Here is a 24,015-nt window from a genome sequence, read left to right on the forward strand (position 1 = left end):
ATCCAAGAATAGTGTCAACACGCCAGAGCCTGGCTGCGCGCTCAAGGGCACGCTGAGCGCGGCGCCACGTGAGCTGAGCTTGTGTGCCTGCTCAGGAGAAGCATCTGGGGCGAAGCGAGGCTGCTACTCCCGGCCGCCCACTCGGCTCCCACCGGACCCGATCTGGGCGTTTCTGACCTGCCCAGCTTCTGTGGCAAAGCAAAAGAACCGTTCTGGGGTGGGCAGCGCTCCATGATTGTTCCTCCCCGGCTGCGGCCTGCCTTGGCCTCCAAGAGGGTCTACCAGTCTTGCTTGGGTCATCCGAGACCCCAAAGAGGATGGACATTCCCGGTCTCGAAACCATCCGGATGCCCACCAGAGTTGGGCTTGGCCTCGCCACCCCCAGATTTGGGGCTGCCTGACGCGCCCAAGGCCGAGATGTGGTTCCCTGTCTGGCCTGGGGATCGCGACAGGCGCTGCGGGCGTCCTTGCGAGAAACCCTGGAGCAGATCGTTCCCTTGAAAGACACAAGCCTTAGTCCCCAACTTGTGGGAGCTTTTTATTAAATTTGCCAGTTTCAGAGGCCTGTTGAGAATGGCTGCCTTTTCGTGCCCAAGGCCCTGAACGCATTTTCCTTAGACGCCGCGGGCTCCTCGGAGGTCAGAGTCAGTCCCAAAGCCACACAGGGTCTTTCAACCCGGCAGCGCTGCCCTGCCCTCAGGAAGCGGCCAGCGCCGGGTCCGCCCTATCATCCCCACCAGTGGGAACGGAGGTCCTGCCCTGCCCGCGCCCGGGAGGCCGCCTCTCTCGTGCGCTGAGCTCCGCTCGCGCCCCTCAATTTCAAAGTAACTTCACCACGTCTTTTTAAGAGTCAAAGTAATGATGTTAAAAAAAAAAAATGCTGAAGGCCGTCCTCGTTCATAAACCCCTTTCTGTAACGCGTCCCCTCTGGCATATACTAAGGAGGCACTTTTCCTATAAGGTTTTCTTAAAATAATCTGGATCTAACGATAAAATCGTGGACCACGGGGAAGGCTGGAGAGGAGGATGGAAAGACAGGATGACATTGGTATAACGGTTCCAGCGCCTCTTGCTGGGCTTCCGTCTCCCACCCATCGTCACCAAGTCCACAGGCCGCCGCGTTCCAGAGAGAAAGGCGAGGCCGTGTCAGAAGCGGTGAGCGCCGGACGGCCAGCTGCTCCGGCTTAGAATGAGAAGCGGCCCCGCTACCACGGCCGTCCCCGTTAATAGCTGCCAATATATCCGGCTTCTCGGGCTTCGGATTAATGTGTATCTTTCACATAAACGATTTACGGATGAAATAAAAGCCCTTTAGAGCAATATTTCCTTTCAAGTTCCTAAAACGCCTCTAAATCTTTCTGGTCGTGAATGCCCGGCGTGGGGGTGGGGTGGGGACAGGGGGCCGGGCGGGCGGGCCGGGGGGGGGGGGCGCAGAGAGCCCTGAGTGGAGGGTTAACTGCTTTGCGATCTCACCAAGCTCTTCCGAAATGCCAGTCCAGTGTCGCAGCAACAGTGTTTCTGGGTGTCGAGGCCTTGTCCCTCCTGGCATTTGTCTGAAATGGAGCTGTCTGTCTAACCTAGGCCTGGACGCGCCCAGCCCGGGGAAGTGGGGGATGGTGGGGGTGGGGTGGGGGGCGGAGGGGTCCCGGGGTGGAGTTAGTAGCCTGCCTATTTTCATATTCATTAGAATTGGGAGGTTGCCCGAGTAGCCCAGCCGAGTTTCAAGATATAAAAGCAACATCGTGTGCCCCCTTTGCAGCCGGGACGTATTAAAGGGCTGGGAGCAGGGCAGCTCCCGGCGCTGCAGAGCTCGCTTCCCCTTCCCTCCTTTCGGCCCTCCCTCTTCCCGCCCACCCGCTCCCTCCCCCAGCTCCTTCCAGCCTCCGCGCCCCGGGAGCTCCGCGACAGCTTCCAGGATTATGGAGTTTCTGAGCGAGAAGTTTGCCCTCAAGAGCCCGCCGAGTAAAAACAGTGACTTTTACATGGGCGCAGGAGGCGCGTTGGAGCACGTTATGGAGACGCTGGACAATGAGTCCTTTTACAGCAAAGCGTCGGCGGGCAAATGCGTGCAGGCCTTCGGGCCCCTGCCCCGCGCCGAGCATCACGTGCGCCTGGAGAGGACCTCGCCCTGTCAGGACAGCAGCGGTGAGTTCCCGGCCCCTGCCCGATCCGCCGCAGCCCGTCTGCAAACCCAAAGTTGCGGGGGGACGGTCGGGACAGCCCGAGAGGTAGGAAGGAAGGCGAGCGGGAGAGGGCGAGCTGGAGGGCGGTGGAAGGCAGAGAAACGGTGCGCGTTTTAGAAAGCGGTGTTTTGCCGCGGACTTTGGGGGCCAAAGAAGGATTCAGCACCGAGTTGCCTCGGCGCGGTTCTCCTTTGACTGTCGAGTCTGGTCCCCAGCGGTCCCTGAGTTCCTCCATCCAGGACCCAGGCGTAAACTGATAGGGCGGTAAATAAAGCGTAATTGAGTCAAGACAGCGCGCTTCCTCTGCGAGCCCGCCGCGCTGCCCCGGCAGGAGGAGCTGAAATCGTTCACAGCTCGTTAGAGAACGTCACTGTCGTCACGAACGAGAAACCTCTGGGCTCCTTTAGGTGAAAGACACCCCCCTCCCCAAGACGTAGCGATAGTTTTCTTTGTGAAGGTGGAGGTTTGCTAGATTAGCTGGTTTGGATTTGTGATTTCAGCTTCTTCGGGTTTGCCAAACAACACACAAATTTTGGTTTCAACACCCGTCACTTTAAATAGCTTAGAGTAAGGAATCACCAATATAATCCACTCACTCCGGAATTTTGCATTGTCTAGTTTTGTGACTTCACATTAAAAGTCACCTCGGAAGCCTTTCGGAATGCTTCTCAGTGAAATCTTCCACTTTGGATAGCCAAGTATCTCAAAGTCAAAATGTTATCAAAACAAACCATCTATCTTTTCTATCTTGTAACCCAATACAAACCTATTTTTTTTCAGATCGAGACAGCTAAAGCAAGTTTACAATTCCAAGAGGACTTTTCCTTATCACTGTATATGTTCCCCAGTTAAGCTGTAAGGAGCGGGTTGCTTTAAAATAACAAACGAATTAAGTGTGAAATATTTACAACAAGCCTCCCACCCCCTATTTGAATGGATGTTCAAAATCTGGCCAGGCACTGGATCATAGGAGCTCATTTTCTAAATACTTTGTACACTTAAAAAAACTTAACTTCAGTGCAACTTAAAAAAAAATCTCGTACATTTTACTTATTCAACGTTGCGAGTTATTTTTGACTTCCAATGGTAAACCAAAAATAAAGGCGCAAACGATAGAGAAAATCAGTTAAGTCGTTTCAGTCATTTATTTAGAAAGACACAATTTGTTTCTAATACAATGAACGTTTTACTTTCTGAACATATTTCAGACAACAGTATCTTTAGATTTTTGGAATTCTTGGATGTATACATAAAGTTATTTGTCTGGACAGTATTTAAAAAAAGATTCTGCAATGTCCTGTGTTGACTACTGGATAGGACTCAATATTTTAAATTGTCGGGAATCCAAAATAATAAGAGAAATAGGTGATTTGTGACACTTCTATCAACTTTTAAACGAACATCACACCATTAGTATGAATTTTAATAGGAAAGTATTAACTAAGATGAATGTAGGGAGCAGTCCGCTAAATTTAGGAGAGTTCCTGTCTTTCTCCTGAGATGCCCTTAGCTTCACGACTGCTTCCCCTCCCCCACCCCTAATTACCGAAGTTCCCCATTTAACTCTGTCCACCGAGACAAAACCGTATTGTTAATCAGTCAGGGTTCTTCTTTATATTTAGTTTTAAATCACGTCTTTTGCAGAAAATCTATTTGGCATTTAAGTTATATCGGTATTACCGTTTAATACATTTATATAATGATTAAAGTAGTTGTAAAAATACCTTATGAGATCATTCAAAAACATGCAAAAACGAAAAAAGTGTGACAGTTCATTGGAAGTTATTCTGGCTGGGTTGATTTTACTTTTTTAAAAGATGCCTCCCATTTCATTGTATGTATCCTTGCATTTGTGTGTGTGTGTGTGTGTGTGACCATATGATACATATTTGTTTTATATCACAAGCATGTAGTCAAATCTGGAGGAAATCACTTAAATTAAAATATCCCTAAACAGAAGACCAGTTGATTTTCTTTGTAATATTTTAATAAATGTTTTCATTTCTGTGTTTTTACTAGTTGGAAAAATAAAGCTGTCTGTCTTAAAACATATTTCATGAGTTGAGAATAAATAGGATATATTTAGAAAGTACTGCAAATGAGTTTTTAAGCTACACAAGTCTACTAAAGTCTTCTTTTCTGTAGGAAACATTTTCAGACATTACCATGAAATTCATTTTTAAATTTAGCGGGTCACTTTGAAAAAAAAAATTAAATGAAGACATAACTATACAGTTGCACTATTTGAAATATAATGGAAACAATACCATATCTTAAATCTATAGATTTTTGTGTCGAGGAGGAGGATAACTTGTGGGAAGAGTTTGGATTTTGATTTACAAATATTTAAAATTGAAATATCTTGCTTGGGCCATGTAAGTAGCTTAATGTTTTCTGCTGTAGATAAATATATGACAAATTAAATTTGGTTCACTTTTCAAAAGTTATGCCCACTTGGGTTTTTGTTGTTTTTTTTTTTCTTTTTTAAATCTAGAGCATGTTCTAATTTGACTACCTTAATTTGATTATTAATTATGTGCATAAATAGTACATTAGCCCTGTAGAGTAGAACTGTGAATTTTGGCAAATTATGAGTTCCATGTACGCTTTTTAAAATGGTTTTCAACTTGCCCAAAGTGGAATAATACTTGTATGTGATGTGATGATCCGATTAATACTGGCCCAATAAATCATTAGCAGATGCTTTCCTGATGCTCTAAATTACTTCAACTTAATTACTTTACTGAAAAGCTTCACAATCCTGAGAACTGTTGTTTTCCCCCTTCCGGTACAGTGAACTATGGGATCACTAAAGTAGAAGGACAGCCTCTTCACACCGAACTAAATAGAGCCATGGACAACTGTAACAGTCTCCGGATGTCTCCTGTGAAAGGGATGCCAGAAAAGGGAGAGCTGGATGAACTTGGGGATAAGTGTGACAGCAATGTATCCAGCAGTAAGAAGCGGAGACACCGAACCACCTTCACCAGCTTGCAGCTGGAGGAGCTGGAGAAGGTCTTTCAGAAAACCCATTACCCGGATGTATATGTCAGAGAACAGCTTGCTCTGAGGACAGAGCTCACTGAGGCCAGGGTCCAGGTATGTAACACGTGAAAGCCTTGGGTATGTGGATGGGGGTGGGCGTAGGAGGATAGTGTTAGAATAATTCAATAGTTGCACTTTGCCCCAAGGAACTATTAATATTTGAAGATGTAGAACAGTGATGTATGAATGTAGTTCAACTAAGATTTCTTTTCACTTGCAAAGGATTTAACAAGTCACACAAAAACATAAATACTTGACTTGTTACATAGGCATAAAAATTAATACTTGTGAATATCTTAACATATCTCTGATTTTAAATTTTAATTTTTAAAGGGTGAAAAACAAAATCAAAGCTATCCATTTAATAATGCATGTGTTTTACTTTTTCTGTTGTATCAGCCTTTGAGGGTTTTGGTTTTTTTAGTTTATGTACCAGGAATGGTAAGCTATTTGTAGAATGACCCATAAATCTGTAATTTTATTGAGGTTGGGGCTATAATAAAGAACAAATAAAACAAGCTTACGAATTCCCAATTGTTGTGTCTACCAAATCTATTCTACCAAAATACCAAATCTATTTTCCTTTATATAATAAAAGATTATATAACTTATTTACAATTTTCTAGCCCCAGTAGTTGCCAATAGTGCCATTCCATTTTAACTTTTTAAATCTAGATAAGTTAACACGATTTTTGCAGAGGCAATAGGAATAGTGATCTTAATTTTATAATCTCAATTATGTCTATGTTGTATTAAATTATCAAATTGGATGATCCAATTACTAAATATTTTAATCATTTGAAAAAGAAAAATTGTGCTAGGTAAATTTACGTCTCTTAGGCATATTTTATTTTTACTAGAATTGATATTCTTACACTATATTTTATTAGGTTCCAAATAACAGTAATTCAAGAGAATAGCATTTCTCTTTGGCATGTTTTTATTACTCTGAATAGGAAAATATTGAATTTTGCAGTCCCCGCAAACTACTAGAATGGAGAAATGAATAAAACAGTGGAAATTTTTGTTCTGAGTGGAGTACTAGTATTTCTTCTGAAGATAAGCCATCATAAAGCTTTTACATCATTAAACACAACATCTGGTGGTGCAGGAATAACAAGCAGCAGGTTTTTTCTTTAATTTATGGAGGCAAATGGTTACTTTATCTTAGTTCAGGAAGTAAATATGTAGGAAGTTGATGCTAACGAAGAATCTTAGAATTGTCAAGTTTTAACAGGAGCTCTGCACGTATTGTTTTTTTCGTCTTGTGTTCATGTATTTAAATTACTTGTAACCATAGAAAAATATGTTTGCACAGAGTGATCAGCTGTGCACAATACATGTTTGTTTTCCTCTTAACATTTCATCAAATCTCGGTTAATTTTTGTCTAAGAACGGGCAGAGAGTGCCACCCTGAACCTAATTTATTCAGATTGTTCTCTTCCTTTTCAAACAACATCACAGTAGTAATTGGCATCCATTTTAAGGATATCATCAACGTCTTTTGCTCAGTAAAATAGATAGATGGATAGATAAATAATAATAAACTTTGTTACAAAATCCCCTTAGTATGCCCCCGGTGACTATCTGGGGAGAGAATAAGAAAATATATTTTGTTTGGTTTTATTGTTGATGTTGTCTCGAGCCCTGGGTATAGTGGATAATACACATTTGCTAACAGTGTTCTAAGGAACCTTACTGAATAGGTAGCTCTCTTTGCCTTGTTTTAATTGCTGAAAACTCTTCAAAGAGCCATCTTAAATTTGCAGTACATAAAACTGAGATATTAATGTTTCCATCACTATGAGGGTAAAGATGTCATAGCTTAGAACTGAATATTAAAAAGAGTAAAAATGTCAAGGACATTTTGATGAAAGGCTTTTTACAATTTGTATTTTTATATTTGATTTCTAGCTTCTTTCCTAAATGTTGTATATTCTGAACATAGTTATGTAAAAACTAAAGAACTCTCCGAAAGTTGCTTGTATGATGTCTACTCAAAAATATCAGTTTATACATACTGAATATCATTTTCCGTATCTCCCTGTAATACATCAAAATATTAAAATGAAGATTCTGGAGAGCTATAAGTGTGCATTAGTGAATATTTAACCCTCTGCAAAACAGTTGTTATGATAGATATTATTACTGTGCCCTTAGAGAAATTAAAACGAGAGCTTAATGATCCTGTAGAGGCCGCACTAACTCACAGGCTTTCTTCACACTTGGTTATATCTGCTCTGTTTCTTTTATTATTCATAGTAAGTGTTAGTCTTCTAAATTGAAGAAATAATTTTGAAGATTACTGAGCATTTACTCTAAGGGAATATAATTGTTACAAATGTTATAATTTATATAATAAGCACATTTGTATGTTTTAGAACCACACTTCAACTTCAGATGATTCCATTTTACCTTTAGTCTTTATCATACTCAATATAATGTGAAATCTTAATATTTTCTGTCTAAATAAACGTAATATTTCTGCTGATGCCATATGTTTTAGATGTAATCTTTACATTTAAATTTTTCTAACATTAATTAAGTATGGGTGCAACACGGAAGAGCCTTCACTTTGGGAAATGCTCTAAAGATAATTGTTTTGACAGACCCAGAGTATTAATTTGGTTATAAATTGGCTAGGTTAATGTTATGTGCATAACCCCAAACTAAAAAGTCATGAATATCTTCCGGATTTGCAGCATTCTCTGTCTGAGAGGAGGTTTACCTATGATAATTTGGAGACTTAAGGAGTCTTTAAGAACATATAATCTAATACCTTTTTATTTTCTGTAATTGAGAAAACAGAGGCTCAGACATGTTAAATGTTTTGAAAGTATGGTGACTATTTCTATTAATTTGTATTGCCTCACGGACATACTGATTATCCTATCAGGGTAAAAGAGAAAGTAAAATTTATGGATCCTTTTCTTATAAAGAAATTCCTTTATTAATAATTTTGTTGACCTGATTTACTTTTCTGATTTGAAGTCTTTTAGCATCACTTTTGCATTATTAAATATCTCTTAACTAAAATTCTCCTTCTTTAAAAAATTAGGTTTGGTTTCAAAATCGAAGGGCCAAGTGGAGAAAAAGAGAACGTTACGGCCAAATACAACAAGCTAAAAGCCATTTTGCTGCCACCTATGATATATCAGTTTTGCCAAGGACTGACAGCTATCCACAGGTATGGTAAACTGCGTAGAATGCTGATGGAGAAGAGGAGATGTGGTGTATGTATTCTGAAAAGGCTAGTGTAGGCTTTATTATATCTGATATAACAGTGAAGAATGAAAATGTTAACCTCCAGAAGACTTTTTTCATGTTCATTAGATTTTTATTTTACTGAAATCTTTATTTTCTTACTGTTCTCTTTCAGAGCTATTCATTTAAAATAATTCAGGCTCTCTTCCTTGTTGTATTTTGCAACAACTGAAATAGCATCATTCAACAGCATAAGTCTTTTAATTGTCCTACATTTTTATTATTCAGAATTACTTCCCGGGTAACTTTTAAAAATAAATAAAATATTGTTTGGCGTGCTCTCTCTGTGGCTAATGTTTTATGAATCATACCATAACCTAGTGTCAAATGTGGTATATGAAGGCTTCATTCCACTTAAAAATCTCTCTTTTCCTGTGTTGTCTTTTCAGCTTTGAAGTTGCTCATTGTTTCAATGGAACCTTTAGCCCCTTGTTATTTAAAACATATATAGAATTAGTACTGGATATAATTTTTAAATTTTATCATGTGAAAAAACACTTCCCTCTAAAATGGGAGCTCTCATTTCAAAGAGTACATATTTAGAAATTATATTTTCCTTTTCAATTAAAATTAGGGAGTTTTTAATTGTTTTCCGTACTTTGTAATGCTTTTTTTGATCCTTAAGAACCTATCTTGAGACCTTCTCTTCTCTAGATAAATTTATTCATGTGGTATTACATGTGAACTACAGCCTCAGAGATCACCTATTTCAGCTTCTTCATTTTAAAAGTTAGGAAATCAGACCCAGGTGAGTTCAGGAATCAGTCCGTGATCACACAAGTGGTTCCTTACCGGACAGTCTAAAAGGGCTGTTATAGCTCAGCCTTGCCACTGCACTTTGATAGAAGACCAGCATTAGGGCTACCTTTTGAATAAATGCCATACCTGCCATAAAAAGCATCTTGTTTCTCTCACTTTAAAAAATTTATCTTCAAGTAGTTAACCTTATTTTTTCTTCTGTTTAAAAGCATATGTGTATGTGGTGTGTGTGTGTGTGTGTGTGTGTGTGTGTGTGTATTCCTGATTACTTATCATCATAAAGCTAATGAAATTTTACTCACCAAATATTTTTCAGTGTCCTGGTTGAGTTCTAAAGACAATGTTGTGAAGATGTTTCCCTTCTAGGCTATAAGATCCATGACAGCAGGCCCTGCAGTGTTTTTCTAGTTGTCCACACAACTGTAAGCCTTACTATAACAGGCACTGTTCTAAGTAGCTTTCATATAGTAACTCATTTAATCCTCACAACAACCTTATGTGGTAGGTGTTATTAATTATCCCCGTTTCTTATCAGGAAACAGGCACGGAGAGGTGAGGTATTTATTCACTTTCACTAGCGGTGAAGCCCGGATTTCACCATAGGCATTCTGGCCCCCAAATGCAAGTCACCCTCACAATAGACTGTCTCTCAGCGAATATGTTTGAATGATTGAATGATTAATAAATTAATACCAAAGGAGGACAAGGTTTAAGTTGCATTATCCAAGTCTGCAGTTTAATTTATGGGAGCAGAGAATGTACTCACACCCAGTGAAATAACAATAAAAAATAATGGAGATGGCATATACCTTGTGTAACTTGGAACTACTTGACTGTGATAACTTTAGACATAATAAAGTCACAAATTATGAACTCTTTTGAGATGGACTTTAAGTAGTCTGATAAGTCAGTCCCACATTACGTGACTATGACATATCTTTTTTGTACCTTATTTCAATCTTCATTCCTTTCCTTGTAACCCTTACTTCTGTCTATTTTCCATTTCTCTGTTCTTTGCTGTTGGTTGACTTATCTCTAACTTTCCTTTCTTCTGTATTGCATAAAACATTTAGAATAGTGCCTGGCACCAATTAACCTCTTTATAATGACTTAATGCAACTTAATGTACTCTGTCTAGTTACCCCCCCTTTTTTTTAGGATTATCTCGCTATTGTGTTATTCTGCTGCACAGCTTTAGATGTTATCAACTGGTAGAAGGAGGTGAACTAGCAGCTCAAGCAGGAGAGGAAATGCTACAAATTATACATTTGATAATCTTATTCACTCCAATGAAGGACTGATTTAAAATGTCCCCTCGCAAATCATGGGAATTTTGCACTACTTCTCCCTGTGGCTTCTCCATAATGTATGTATATTGGTTATACCCCCTCATACTTGAAGTACGGGAGCACAGAGATCTTATGTTGTTAAAGTTATTTTAATAGTGCAATTTGTCAACAATAACAAAAATCAATACTGTAAAATCCGCAGAACTTTTCTATATCGGTAAATCATTTAATGTTTGGTTGCCCAAAATTCTGAAATCAAGTGTCTCCCACACCCCACTGTAGATATTGGAGAAAGCCAGAGAAAAATTATGACAAGATCATGTTTCCACGCTTCAGCCTAAAGGAAATTTTTTAAAAAAGTGATGTGCCTTAAAATAAAAATTTATAATGGGAAAAATAGAAACCAAAATAGAATCCAGCAGCTCAATGCAATAAGACACTGGATTTGGTTACTGTTACTAATTACAGAAAAAAAATATTAATTACAAAAACAGTTGGAAACTAGAACATGTCGGAGGCAGGACAGAAATAAAGAATTAGCAATTTGGCAGGAAAGCAAAAGGAAAGAAAAACATGAAAAAGAGATGGTTTAGAAAACGATCTCCTCAAGCCTGCTCGGTGTGGATTATAATCTTACCTCACGTAAAGGTGCCTTTATATAACATGTTTGTGTATGAATAGTAATTAATATTTTCTAAAATATTCTAAACACTTTGTTTCTACTGGTCTTCTAGAGTTGTCACTAGACTGTTGTCACAACAGTCATAACAGTAAAAATAATAACTACCAGTTGAGGGCTTATTTTAAGCCAGGCTTTCTTCTTATAGCCATTAACTCATAGAATTTGAGCCCAGGAGTTCTGAGGGATTATTTATGTAACCTTATCTCCATAATGCATCACTGAGCAATGAAATGGTTGAATTTTAACCCTAAAACATTGAATCACTTCAGAAAGCAAAAATGCTTCCATTTTTAAATTTATAAAATAATGATATAAAGCATTTAAAAATGTAGAGAATTTTTAGGCTTTTTTCATATATTCTTTTTTTAAAGATTGCTCTTATACTATAGCACAATAAGAAAGTGACTGAAAAACAGTATTTTTTAAGCCCTTTATATTTGCTCACATATCAGTTGCTTTTCAGCAACACTATAATTTAGGTAAATGAAACTACTTGATGTTCTGTAATGAGGACATTTATAAAAAACTGTCTCATTGCTTGTGCCGAAACTGTACCTCCTATCTTAAATTCCCTTCACCTCACGTAAACCGTATTTCCTCCATGAAACCTGCTTTCAATCCTCCTTTAATCAGCACATCACTTTCTCACTGACATTATGGTGGGCTGTAAATGTCTGCAACCCAATTTGCAATATAACGTATTTAAAAAGATGATTCAGTTCTTTCTTTTGTATCACCACATTATTACACAAATTATATATGCACTGAATAGATGTGGGAAAAAGCACTGATTCACTTCAATATTCATTGATGAGTGCATTATAAACCTAAAATTAATCATGTTTTAATAAAACAACTGATTTCTGTATCTCCGCTATTAACCAGCTCTGTGGTCTTAAGCAATTAAATTTTCCTTTTTGTTCCTCCATTGATTACACTGCTAAAAGAAATAGACTAGAAAGATTTTGCAGAACCCTTTCACCTTCATTTTTTTCCCTAGACTTATTTGCATTTTATCTAATAAATATATCCTAGGTACTGTTTTAGGCATGGGGGTTATATGAATGATCCAGACAAAATCTTTGTGGACAGATTATGAACTAGGTGATGTTTGTACCAAATTTTTCAAACACTTTTTGACGCAGATTATACCCAGCAGAACAAAAAGACCTATATAACTTTGGCTTTGAATTGAAAAAGCGAGCAAGTATCTATCAACAGTAGATTCTAATCTGTTTCCAACTTATTAAAACCAAAGTTTTTTTTTTAATAATTATTTTGGTGAGTAAAATGTTTTGTTAAGGTAGGAAAATTTCTGGAAGATTATAACTAGACTCCATTCTTACAAGGAACCCTAATTTCATGCCTTTAGATTTGGTTTGGATTGCACCTGCATTAACTTGATCACTTACGAGCTGGATAACTGGATAAGTGTTGACTTCCTTGATCTTCAGATTTTTTATTTGTAAAATGGAGGTATCACTAGTACTAGAGTTGGTGGTATTGGTTGTGTAGATGATGGTGATGACATAATGCTTTTTCTGTTATTGAGAGGATTGGGTTGATTTCCAAACAGCCTACTGAACTCAATCCTGAGACATGAGGAAGGCCAGATGTTAACGTATGACTGTAGCCTTCACAAAGTAGTGGGTTTGCATCATGGCTATGCCACTGAATAGATATTCGATCTTTGTCAAATGAATGAACCTCTATAAACATTTCTCCTCATTCATAAAATGGAGACAAAAGTTCATATGATGTTTGTGAGGATTAAACAAAATAGTTTATGTGAAGTTTTACAACATTACCTAGTACATAAGGAGTGTTCAATAAATGGTAACAATTCAATAATAGCCATTAGTTATTATTAATTTTTCCCACCATAGAGAGGTTTCAATGTTCTCATATGTTGTAGCATTTAAATTAATCAATCTGTGAGTAAATTTACTATTTAGGGACCTAGGGAAAGACCAAATTCAGTTAAATATACTTCTTTAAATTAGGAAAGCCAAATATAGTAACTTTATGAAACTTTGAAACTTCATTCACCAAAATTATTTCCTCACGAAGAAAACAGTTTCATCAAAAATGTTTAAAAAGAGGTTGCAGTTTTCTACCAAAATTTTCAGTGAGGTTTTACTTAGTATATAATGAGAATAATAACTAAATATATGTTTACCAAATGTACAAAGGGGTCTGTGCAGTATCTTACTTTCTGTTGTTTAAGATTTATGCCTCTTGGAGTTTGAACATACCAAGAGTTGGGTTCAAATTATAGATAATTTGTAATAATTGGGGGTAATTTAAAACAAATTAATGTTGTATAACATTTCTAGTTTAACAAATTCTATTTCAAACATCGTAAATTATACAATTTTTAACAGGAAAATTTCAAGTTTCCATAAAATAGCAATTGTGAAAGAGATTGTTCACCCTACCCTTCTTCTATCACCACTTTCTCTACTAATCTTAAAGTTTACATTTACTTTAAGATAAATAAGGTATCAGAAATTTGAGTCCTTCAGCAACTGTGATTTCACAATTTAAAGGAATCTGGAGAAATATTTACCTTTAGAGAAAGTATCACAATTTTATCACTTTTATTTCTGTTTTCTGCAAATATTTGAAGTAAACAACCCAATATCTTTAGAAATGTTAACAATATAGCTAAACTTGATACATTGTGTAATGAATATTGTTATATCTATGAAACAACCAATGAGATGGTCATATAGTGATATAGTAAAACTTCCCTTATGATGAATGGAAGGACAAAAATGTTAACATGATTATGTCAACACATCATATTGATATTGTAAAATTTCTCACTGAAAGTACAAATACTTAATATCCTAGAAGGAATATGATAATGATACTGGTCTATTATTACTCAAATAAATATAGTTTTTACAATGGATAAAGTTGATTTAATTAAATGAGTAAAATATATACAAGTTTTATATAAATATGTATAAATAATATTTTTATATATATATATACATATATATTAAAAGTAAGATGTGTAGCATGAAACAGATTTTGTCAATATCAATTAAGTGAAGGTGCAGCTAGACACAGTGACTAATTTTTATTTTGTTGACTATACAGAGATAAAGAATATCCTCTAGAAGTAAAGTGCATTAATGTTTTAGATTATGAGAAGAGACTTATTTGTTGAAAACTGTAATGTTCAAATTTACTATGATTTATGACTTTACCCAGTAATTATAACTTAGCTATTTTTTGTGTTTTTTGCTTTTAATAGGAGACCAATGTTAAAGCATTGAATTTAACTGAATTGGTCTTACATATTTTATATTTTAAGAGGAAAGAATACATTAATAAATTGAGTAGAAAAATAAATAATAAGAAAAAATGTAAAAATAAATTATTGAAGAATGCCAATGTTGCTTATACATATGAAAACTAACTTACAGGAGAATAGAGAAGAACCAGGGGGAAAATTAAGCCATCAAAGCCTGGGAAGTCCATGGGAACAGACCTGTGGGTTATAACTTGCAGTTCACACTATTATTGTTAGTGAATAACAGTAAGGTTAGTGAACCTTATGATACACATTAATCCAGAATTTTATGCATGCTGTATTTGTTAAACCTCATGTTTCTGTGGATTTTCTTTTTTATTCTAAATCGTGGAGCATTAAATAGACAAAAAAAAAAAAAGCCAAAAAACTGCACAAAAAAAGCCAAAAAACTGCACAATCTCACAGTTGATTTAAATATCACAAAATAAAATTCCAGCTTTGTAGTTTACACAAATACAGCATGAATTTAATTGATTACCCAGGATTTTAAAAATATATTCAAAGTTCATGTTTGATACCAAGTGGACATCTAAGATTTAAAATATCCTGTGCAAATGAAAGTATTACATATTTGATTTATATTTTACATTATTAATTCAGAAGGAAAACGTATATATTTTCATCTTTCTTTGTTATTATTGTTAACTTAGTTTTAATAGGGTGGGTGTGTCATTAAACATGAACCAGACACAGAAGAATCAAAAGTAGCTATCATCCATGGACTAAAATTCATGAAAAGTAATGTGACAAATGGAAAGTATATGATAATTGTTGCTAGATAATAATACATAAAATAGAAAATACTGAAGTGAGTTGGTTTGGAAAGTTTTGTTTTAAGGAATATATGACGAGATTTCCTATAAATGTTTTTAATGATAATTACTATAAAATTTACGAACACTTCCAACACTAAAAGAAAAGAATATCCTTAATGTTTCTTATGTCTTGCACTTGGCACATATTTCAAATATTAGTTGAATAATACACAATTTAAATACCCTTTTATGACGTCATTCTAAAAATTTCCAGACATTAACATGTCTTGAGATTTAGTGCTTTCATTTTTCTGTAAAGCGATTTTCTTCTCAAATTGTTGGTCTCATGACTGACATCTAACAGTGATTTTTTTTTTAATGGAAAAAACACCCTTCCTTGTTCCAAATCCCTGGACATATTTGTAAGATAGAATTTTATTTTAAAAATCAAAGTAGCAATCATTATTTAACATGTGATGCTTTTCTGATCAATTAATCATTTTTAAACACTTCAGGTTAAGAATACCATATGTTTAAAATACCAGGGATACCAAAAAAATGTATACACATGACTAGTGTTCATCTTTTGTTATTGGTGTATATTGAGTGTTTGAATTTTAATACTGTTTTCTCCTTTCTTCAAATGTGTTTACTTTTTTTTGGCACCTTCTGTATTTACTTTGCCACTTTTGAAATGTAAATTGATTCCAAAAAAATCTTACTATTTATATATTATCTTAACATTTTTTGGTGAAATGACACCTAATAAAATTTACCCTGACGAAATGCACCCTTATTTCTATCTCAGGCAGTACCTAAATATGCTCGGATTGATCTTTTTACTGTGTAATTATTCAAGTTAGGACTTTTTTTTTTTTTTTTTTTGGTTAGACAAAGTCACAGTGTGTTATTCACTGGTAGCAAATTCACTATTTAGAAAAACACTTACACTCTTTCTGCCTGTTAGCAACCTACTGATCAGTTACTAGAAAAGTTAATGGAACCTTAAAGTTAGTCAACAGCAAAAAACATCCGCAAGTTACTAAGCATGTGATTCTTATTAATATTTTGTCACCCTAAATTTTAAAGGAAGGGAAAGGCTAGTAGAGAATGTAATGGTCTCTTAAAAAAATTGAACAACTTCTGTAAAAAGTGATAAAAAGAAAAAGAAGTGATGTTTACATTTTTTAAAGAGACCATCTAAAAAAATCTGGCAAATTAAATTATATAGTGATAATGTGATAATAAATCTATATAATAAGTATTGAATAATATACAGGGTAGTTAATAAATATAAACATTCTGTCAAAGAGGAAAAACCAAAATCAACTTTTGGATTTTAATGCAAATAAGCTATTGCTATAATATTATCACAAATATCTCCTTGTTAACCCCTTATCTCTGTCTTTTTCAATCAGCCTTTATCAATGATGCATGTGGACATGGGATGTGAGGATAGTGAGAGTGTAGTAGAATAACGTGTGTGTATGTGTGTGTGTGTGTGTGTGTGTTTGTGTATGCTTACGGATGATTGTGGCAGGTAGGAGTAGTTATATACAGAGAGAGGAGGAGGAGGGTTTAATAAAATTATTTTATTAGAAAGATATTATTTAGCTTGTTTTAGAAATAAAATTAAGAAATGGCTATTACTCATACGAGTATATTTTCATGTTGTTCAGTATTCTATTAAATCCAGATTAAATTCCATGGTGAGTATCTTCTATATAACGCTAACATTAGGATATAGAATATATAATGCTATCGTGGAACTATTTGATGTTTTTTTACACATTATGCTTCTTTACAACTAAGGAAAAGACTAAAAAACTTACATTTATTTTCAAAGGTTTTGAAAAAGTCTTAAAAACTACTCACTACAATAAAATCAGCAAATATATTTGAAATATACATCGGGTTTAGTATACTAAACTTTTCTATTTTTGGTTGTATAAGGAATGTATCTATATCAAGTTTCTAGGTAAAGGTAATTTCTTATCCATGATTTACTATATTACTTCAATTCACAACAAATATATTGGCAAAGTGAAGAACTCTTATATTAATTTGTATATTTTACACACACACACACACACACACCCCTTAATTCACTCCTTCCTATTTATAGTTTTTAATTTCTTAGAAGAAAAATGATTGTAAAATGAATGAATTTGATTTCTGTTTGGAAAGAATGAGACAAAAAAGCCAATTTTCCTCAAAAATTCAAAGACATGGAATAATTAAGTGTTGGCTTTTTATTTGATTAGAAAAAATAGTAAGGGGCAAATGTTCAAAGTGGAGTGCAGTAAGTCAGCTGAACTTCCATTCATGATAATGAGAGGCAGTTGGCCAAGTTCCCTGGACCATGCTTTGAACATACCCCTAGAACATTTTTAAATGTTGTGAAGCACACTAAAATATGGAGTGTTTTTAGATTCACCACTACTTTTAAACACAACAAAGAAGAAAACATGTAAAGGCAGGCAGTCTTTTTTTTTTTTCTTTTCCTTTGTTTTTAAGCACACATGAAAGAAAGATCTGCGCATTATTTAATAATGTTGTTCCTGATTGTAAAGCCCTTGACTGTTATACAGTTAGAGGCCTACACAAACACCCCAAAATTATTTGGTGCTGGACACTGCCATTGTAGGTGTCTGTGAAATAATAATAATAAAAAAAGTCAAGGAAAAAATATGCATTGTTTTATTTCAAAATTTAACAGCCATAGATCTTTTAATGAGTCAGAGAACGAGATTTTTGTATGGCTTCTCTGATATATATATATATATATATATATATATATATATATATATATATACACATATATATACACACATATATACATATACACATATATGTATATATATACACACACATATATATACATAGACATATATATACATATACATATATATGTGTGTATGTATATATATGTGTATATAGATAAACAATTTTAGACAATATGACTTGTAGACCTAGCACATGGTTTTAAAGTGGCCACTTACATAAGAATATAATTGGTGGGGGATGAGGGCGTCATAGCATGATCCCACTTTGACAAAGTAGACTTTGTTCAATCAAATATTGCCTTCACTTCTTAGCATATATAGATGATCCAGAACAAAGATGATACTGCCAGGTTTTCCCTACAGTGATCACAGGACATCTAGACTCTGACATTGTTTTCGGTGCTGGAATGTTGATAAGGGTCAAGGGTGTTGATGCTCTCCAGCATATCTGAAGAATGGGACTGCCCTGAGCAGTCTGGAAACGAGGCATGTGAGGAATGCTTAAAGAAGAGAGACTTATAATTGTGGAACAATTGCCTGTGCTAGTTGAAGATTTTCGTCTGTGAGGAGTATAGTACTTACTCTGTATCATTTTAAGGAAGAGAAATAAAAGTGGTAGAGGAAGATAACAGGTCTGTTTTTTACAGAACCCTCCAAAAGAGAATGGAAGTTTTTAAGCAGGTGAGCTTCTAGTCAGAGAAAGTAAACATAATTGAAAGTGTACAAGAGGTTTTTGCATGTGGAAGGAAGTTGGATTTCGGTAATATTCCTAATGCCCGGCGATTTTTAGAAGTGAAAGTGTGTGTTAGATCATTGTCATTATTTTAATATAGATCCCCTGAACCACACCCTATTCTTAATGAATCAAAAAAGAAGATGCGTCTCTGATGGAGAATAACTGTTTAACAACAACGACGACAACAACAAACTACTGAGGGAGATATAGTCAGCTAGATCTAAGTATATAATTTTCAAGATTTCTGTTAAAATTATATAGTATGGCAATTCTAGAGTTCAAATCATGAAATAAAATTTAGCTATTCAACATTAATTGTCCATAAAACTTTGCTTACATCAAAATGGATCAGTCCAAATTTCATATTCTCATAGATTTTTCAATCACCTAATAAATTTGTAAGAAGGGCTTATTTTGTATTATGTTAGGCCTGAGGATGAGGAAACAGTTTGAGTAATTATTGGGGATTTTGCTTTCAGAGTAGATACTATGAACCCGCACAAAGTCACAGTAATGAATAAGTAAATAAGCAATTTCAACTCATAAGACTAATTTTTATATTATTGTAGCATTTCTTTAGATTTCCTGGGTTCAGATTTGATGTCCACCACTGGAGTATTGTAATCTTGAGTGAGGTTCTTAAGCTCTTCGTTGCATAGTTCTACCTTGTATAAAATAGGGATAGTAAACGTAAATATACACACCTTTTAGTGTATTAAATTATGATGTCTTCATAATGCATTTAGTATAATACCTGACACATGGTAATTCATTGATAACCATTAGCTATCATGAGTCTCATCTTGATCGTCATCATCAGATATTTAAACATCCGGAGGGAATGCTTCAGAGAAAGCAAACCCTCAGTTCACTGGGGGTATTATCTTTTATGGTTTGTATCTAACTTTGGATAGAGAAAATAACTAGAGCTCTAAAGTCAAATGAAGACATTCCAGAAATTTAAAAACAAAAGAAAGATATGGGGGAGGTGAGGAGTGATAGAGATCATGGAAACAGGCATATCAGTAATAATGTGCAAGAGTATTGCTACCCATGAGATCTGTGGGTATGTTCTCAAGCCTTCCTAAAATATTGCTGTAGTAACTTGTTTTACCAATCTGTTCTATTCAGAAAGCATTTCTATATGTTAGAAATAATTGCACCAAAAGTAACACATTTAACTTGCTTGATCAAGTCAGATAAGAAGTTTTGATCAAAATAAAAATATGTGCCCATGTTGTAGAAACTGGAGAATTTCTTTACAACTTATAAGTAGGTTCATGTTAATTCATTTAGGAAGAAAATACTTTCTCAGTTTATATGCATAGATTACCTTTTTTCTTTACCTTCCTTATTTTCCTTTTTCCCCCCCACCAAATTGGTAAATATATTTCTATGCATTTGGAATATGAATAGATAATTTTAATATTAAATTCTAGCAACACTGTATATAACTTGAGGAATCCTTTAATAAACATATAATGTAAATAATCTTCCTTTACCACTGTTTGCCTTTCATTTATTTTTTCAAAATAAACAAGCAAGTTCATTTTCATTTCCTGAAAGCCCTTTTGTCAGACATGTGACTGTGTTTTTTTCACTGTAGCACAATGTTTGATTGAATGTCAGAGGAAAATCACCCAGATCAAATTAGAAGAGCTAGTTTGACAGAGTAATGACATTAACAGCCCCTTTTTGGTTTACTATACATAACTCAGCAATCACTAACACCAATCATTATATTTTGCCTAAAGTGGGATACATATTGTAGAATGAGCCAAAATTAAAACACAGCTCAAGATGATTTAAGGATTAGTAAAATATGCAAGCCATTATATATCTGTAGATATAGCTTTAACACATTTAAAGCAGCTTAAAAAATATTCATATAGAATTATCTCTCAAACTACTAAAAGGAGCATCTTGCCAAACGTTGAAGCCCCACATAAGAGATGAAATTAGTTTTTCATATTTCTGTTATGTATTGAAACTGGGTGAGTCATCCTTTCTTGAGTTCCAGAGTAACAGACATCTCTCCAGTGTGATCTAGAATATTTATTAACATATTTTCTGCTTTTAATTGAAAATAAGTTGTCTTAAAAGAAACAGTTTAAGTTTCGGTGTTGTAAGACTACACCAGAGGCTGTATGTAGTAGACTGGAATCTTTGTGTAAAAATAAATATAAGAAAACGTTATTTGTGTAAGTGTGGAAACAATTGATGATTCCATTCTAACTATCATGATTTTAAAAAGGAAAGCTAGATGTGATAAATATGTGTATTGCTGCTGTGTTCTAGTTCAAATCTACAATAATATTACAAAAGGCATATGATTTTTAAATTTCATCATCTAAGGCTGCATCTCTGCCATGCTACACCATGCAACATTTCCCTTTTTTGCCCAGCTCCTGCCTTTTGTCATGATTTTCTCTCTGTTTCTCAATAATGCATGTAATCGTTGTGCTTTTATCCTTGTTTAAATAATCCGGTCTAAGATAGTTTCTATTTAAAATTCATATTATACACATTCTATTTAGTGTTCCTTTTACATGTTAGTAACATGAGAGAAATTTGTGCTTGTTGGTAATATTACACTGTTTCCGGTAGAGATTTAATAATATGAAATGTGAATTCCTTGGGCACAAATGATAACCCAGTTTTCAATCTTACATGTTTTCAAGTACTGTAATTGTGCTCATGATAGTTTTGCTGATACTTGAATATTGTTCTCAGTTGTGCTTCCATTATTTGGTAATGGTCATGGTTTAGAATTTTAAAATTGTTTTACATGTCATACTTCTGCTGCAACCTCACTATATCATATATAAATTATAGAATAAATGTTAAAAATATGTACATCTCATAATATGCACAGAACCATGTATTCAGGAATATAGGAACTAAACATCAATGAAAGGGTAAACAGTTTTCAAAATGGTTTTGATCAAAAATATGTAGAGCAAACATCTTACTGTCAACGGTGGTTTCCACCAAAAACTGCCACACCGAGTACAGCTATATATCTTTTAAAAATGCAATTGTGTCATTTGTTTAGAAATATGAAAACTACACTTAAATTTAAAACCATATCTTAAACCGCTTTTCTAAGCACATGAATTGGTCATGATTCATGACTGAATCTTCAGATTTCGTTTTGAAAATTATGAGTATAAAAAGAATACTCAAGAGATTGACATGTTTTGAGAGTGCTTTTTGTGGTTATGTATGTGGGTTTTTGGTGATCTATTACAGTAAAGCAAACTGGAAGAAACCTTCAAATAATGATTTTTTCAGTAATCACTTTCTGTACTCAGAAAGGAATTACAGACCACACAATAGAAGCAAAACAATGAATAATTAACAAAATTCAGTAAATACAGTTTAACAAAAGTAAGGGAACAAAAGTGAGAACATGTAAATGTAATATGTGTTGTTTTATATATTCCAGATTCAGAACAATTTGTGGGCAGGAAATGCAAGTGGTGGTTCTGTGGTTACTTCATGCATGTTACCACGTGACACTTCCTCCTGTATGACACCTTATTCTCACTCGCCTCGGACAGATTCCAGTTACACAGGGTTTTCAAACCACCAGAACCAGTTCAGCCACGTGCCCCTCAACAATTTTTTCACTGACTCTCTTCTTACTGGGGCTACCAATGGACATGCGTTTGAAACAAAGCCAGAGTTTGAAAGGAGGTCTTCCAGTATCGCAGTCCTTCGAATGAAAGCCAAGGAGCACACTGCCAATATTTCATGGGCCATGTAACATACAGTACTCCTATTTTTCTTTTAATGGAAAAGTAAAACATTCTTATTTCTCATATTTAAAGGATACCACAATAAGCTGCTGTGTGTGGAATTGCTAACGGTCAAGATATACAGTGAGACCAGCTTAAATGAATAGTTGTTATTATTTAACATTAAAATCTAAGAATGAACCTCTGAAGACTAAATAGGTTTACCATGCATCAGTCTCCACAAATTCTGTTTTAGTAGTAATGTTTTTTTTTTTTTATTGTATGAGTTGATGAAATATGAACATGCAACTTCTTAAAGAATAAATGTATTAAACAAATTCCTCTGTTATAGATTGATTTGTGTTAGTTCTCTTTAACAAGAAATCCCTTGTAAAATAATACCTGATAAAGGAAAAAATGCACTGGGGAAAATGTCAAAATACCAAAGCTGTCAGGTAAATGTCGAAGCAGGGTGTTTCAGGGAGTTAACTGCCATTTCTCCCTCTCTGGCTCCCAGATACAATGGGCATATTCCCTGTTGCAAATAATTTATCTTCAGGTCTCAAAGTTTTTTGTTTGTTTTGTTTGTTTGTTTGTTTTTTCTTACCCCTAGATGTTTTAGTGAATTTCCATTCCACGAAAAAAGAACTCTTCTAAAATGACCAGAATTTGCATGAAATATTTTGTCATAGTTTCCTGAAACCATGTGTCTAAAGGTGATAACTGAAATGTTCCGGTGTGATTTAAATTATAGTCATGAGAACCATTTTTATAAATGCCATCTTTTTTAATGAAAAAAAATCATAGACTTCATGACTTAGTTATCACCCACAAGGAAAAAAAAAAGTTAAAAAACCTGTTGCTTTTAAATTAAAATTTTATTGATTAAAATGTACACACGAACATCTAATAAATGCAATAAATGCTATAAGGAGCAATGAATCGGAATTTATATTTATTTCATGTGCAAGTGCACATGTGTGTGTTTGTTTTTTGACATATAATCTGTAAGCATTTTTTTGCTACTGTGGTTTTGCATAGGGAATTAAAATGTCAAAAGTCTCTCTAAAATTTCTGGTGGAAAGAAGAGAAGAAAAATACATTGCATCTGGAAAATTGCTAACCCCTTTGATTTACTTCTCCTCCCTTTCCCCTGTCACATTCCAAGCTTTTTCAGATGAGTGAAATGTCAACCTCCTTGAAAGACTCTTAAGTTCATAAAGGCAGAGGAAATTAATTGAAATGAAGATGACTTCCATCGCTTGCATCAGAGCAAGATCTGCTCTTTGTACTCTCTTAGAATCTTCCTTGTGGTCCCGCAGCCTTTAGGGATATGTTTGGACGCCCCGAAGGCTAAGGACAAGAACAAATGAATTTTAAAAATAAATTCAGAAAAAAAGTGCTTAAATCCAGTAAGTATCTCTTCCTAGTAAGAAAATATTTACAGCAGT

At 35.0% G+C, this 24,015-nt stretch overlaps 1 protein-coding gene across 1 annotated transcript; it reads left to right on the forward strand.

Annotated features, from left to right (window-relative positions):
- The first annotated feature begins 1,761 nt into the window (after positions 1-1,761).
- ALX1 (ALX homeobox 1) lies at positions 1,762-23,500 on the forward strand. Its single transcript, XM_081058907.1, has 4 exons — positions 1,762-2,145; positions 4,978-5,282; positions 8,287-8,415; positions 22,273-23,500. The coding sequence occupies exons 1-4, from the start codon at positions 1,920-1,922 to the stop codon at positions 22,591-22,593; spliced, it is 981 nt and encodes a 326-aa protein (XP_080915033.1). The 5' UTR covers positions 1,762-1,919; the 3' UTR covers positions 22,594-23,500.
- Positions 23,501-24,015: the final 515 nt, after the last annotated feature.

The sequence above is a fragment of the Rhinolophus hipposideros genome, assembly GCF_964194185.1.
Source record: "Rhinolophus hipposideros genome assembly, chromosome: 9".
NCBI lineage: Eukaryota > Metazoa > Chordata > Mammalia > Chiroptera > Rhinolophidae > Rhinolophus > Rhinolophus hipposideros.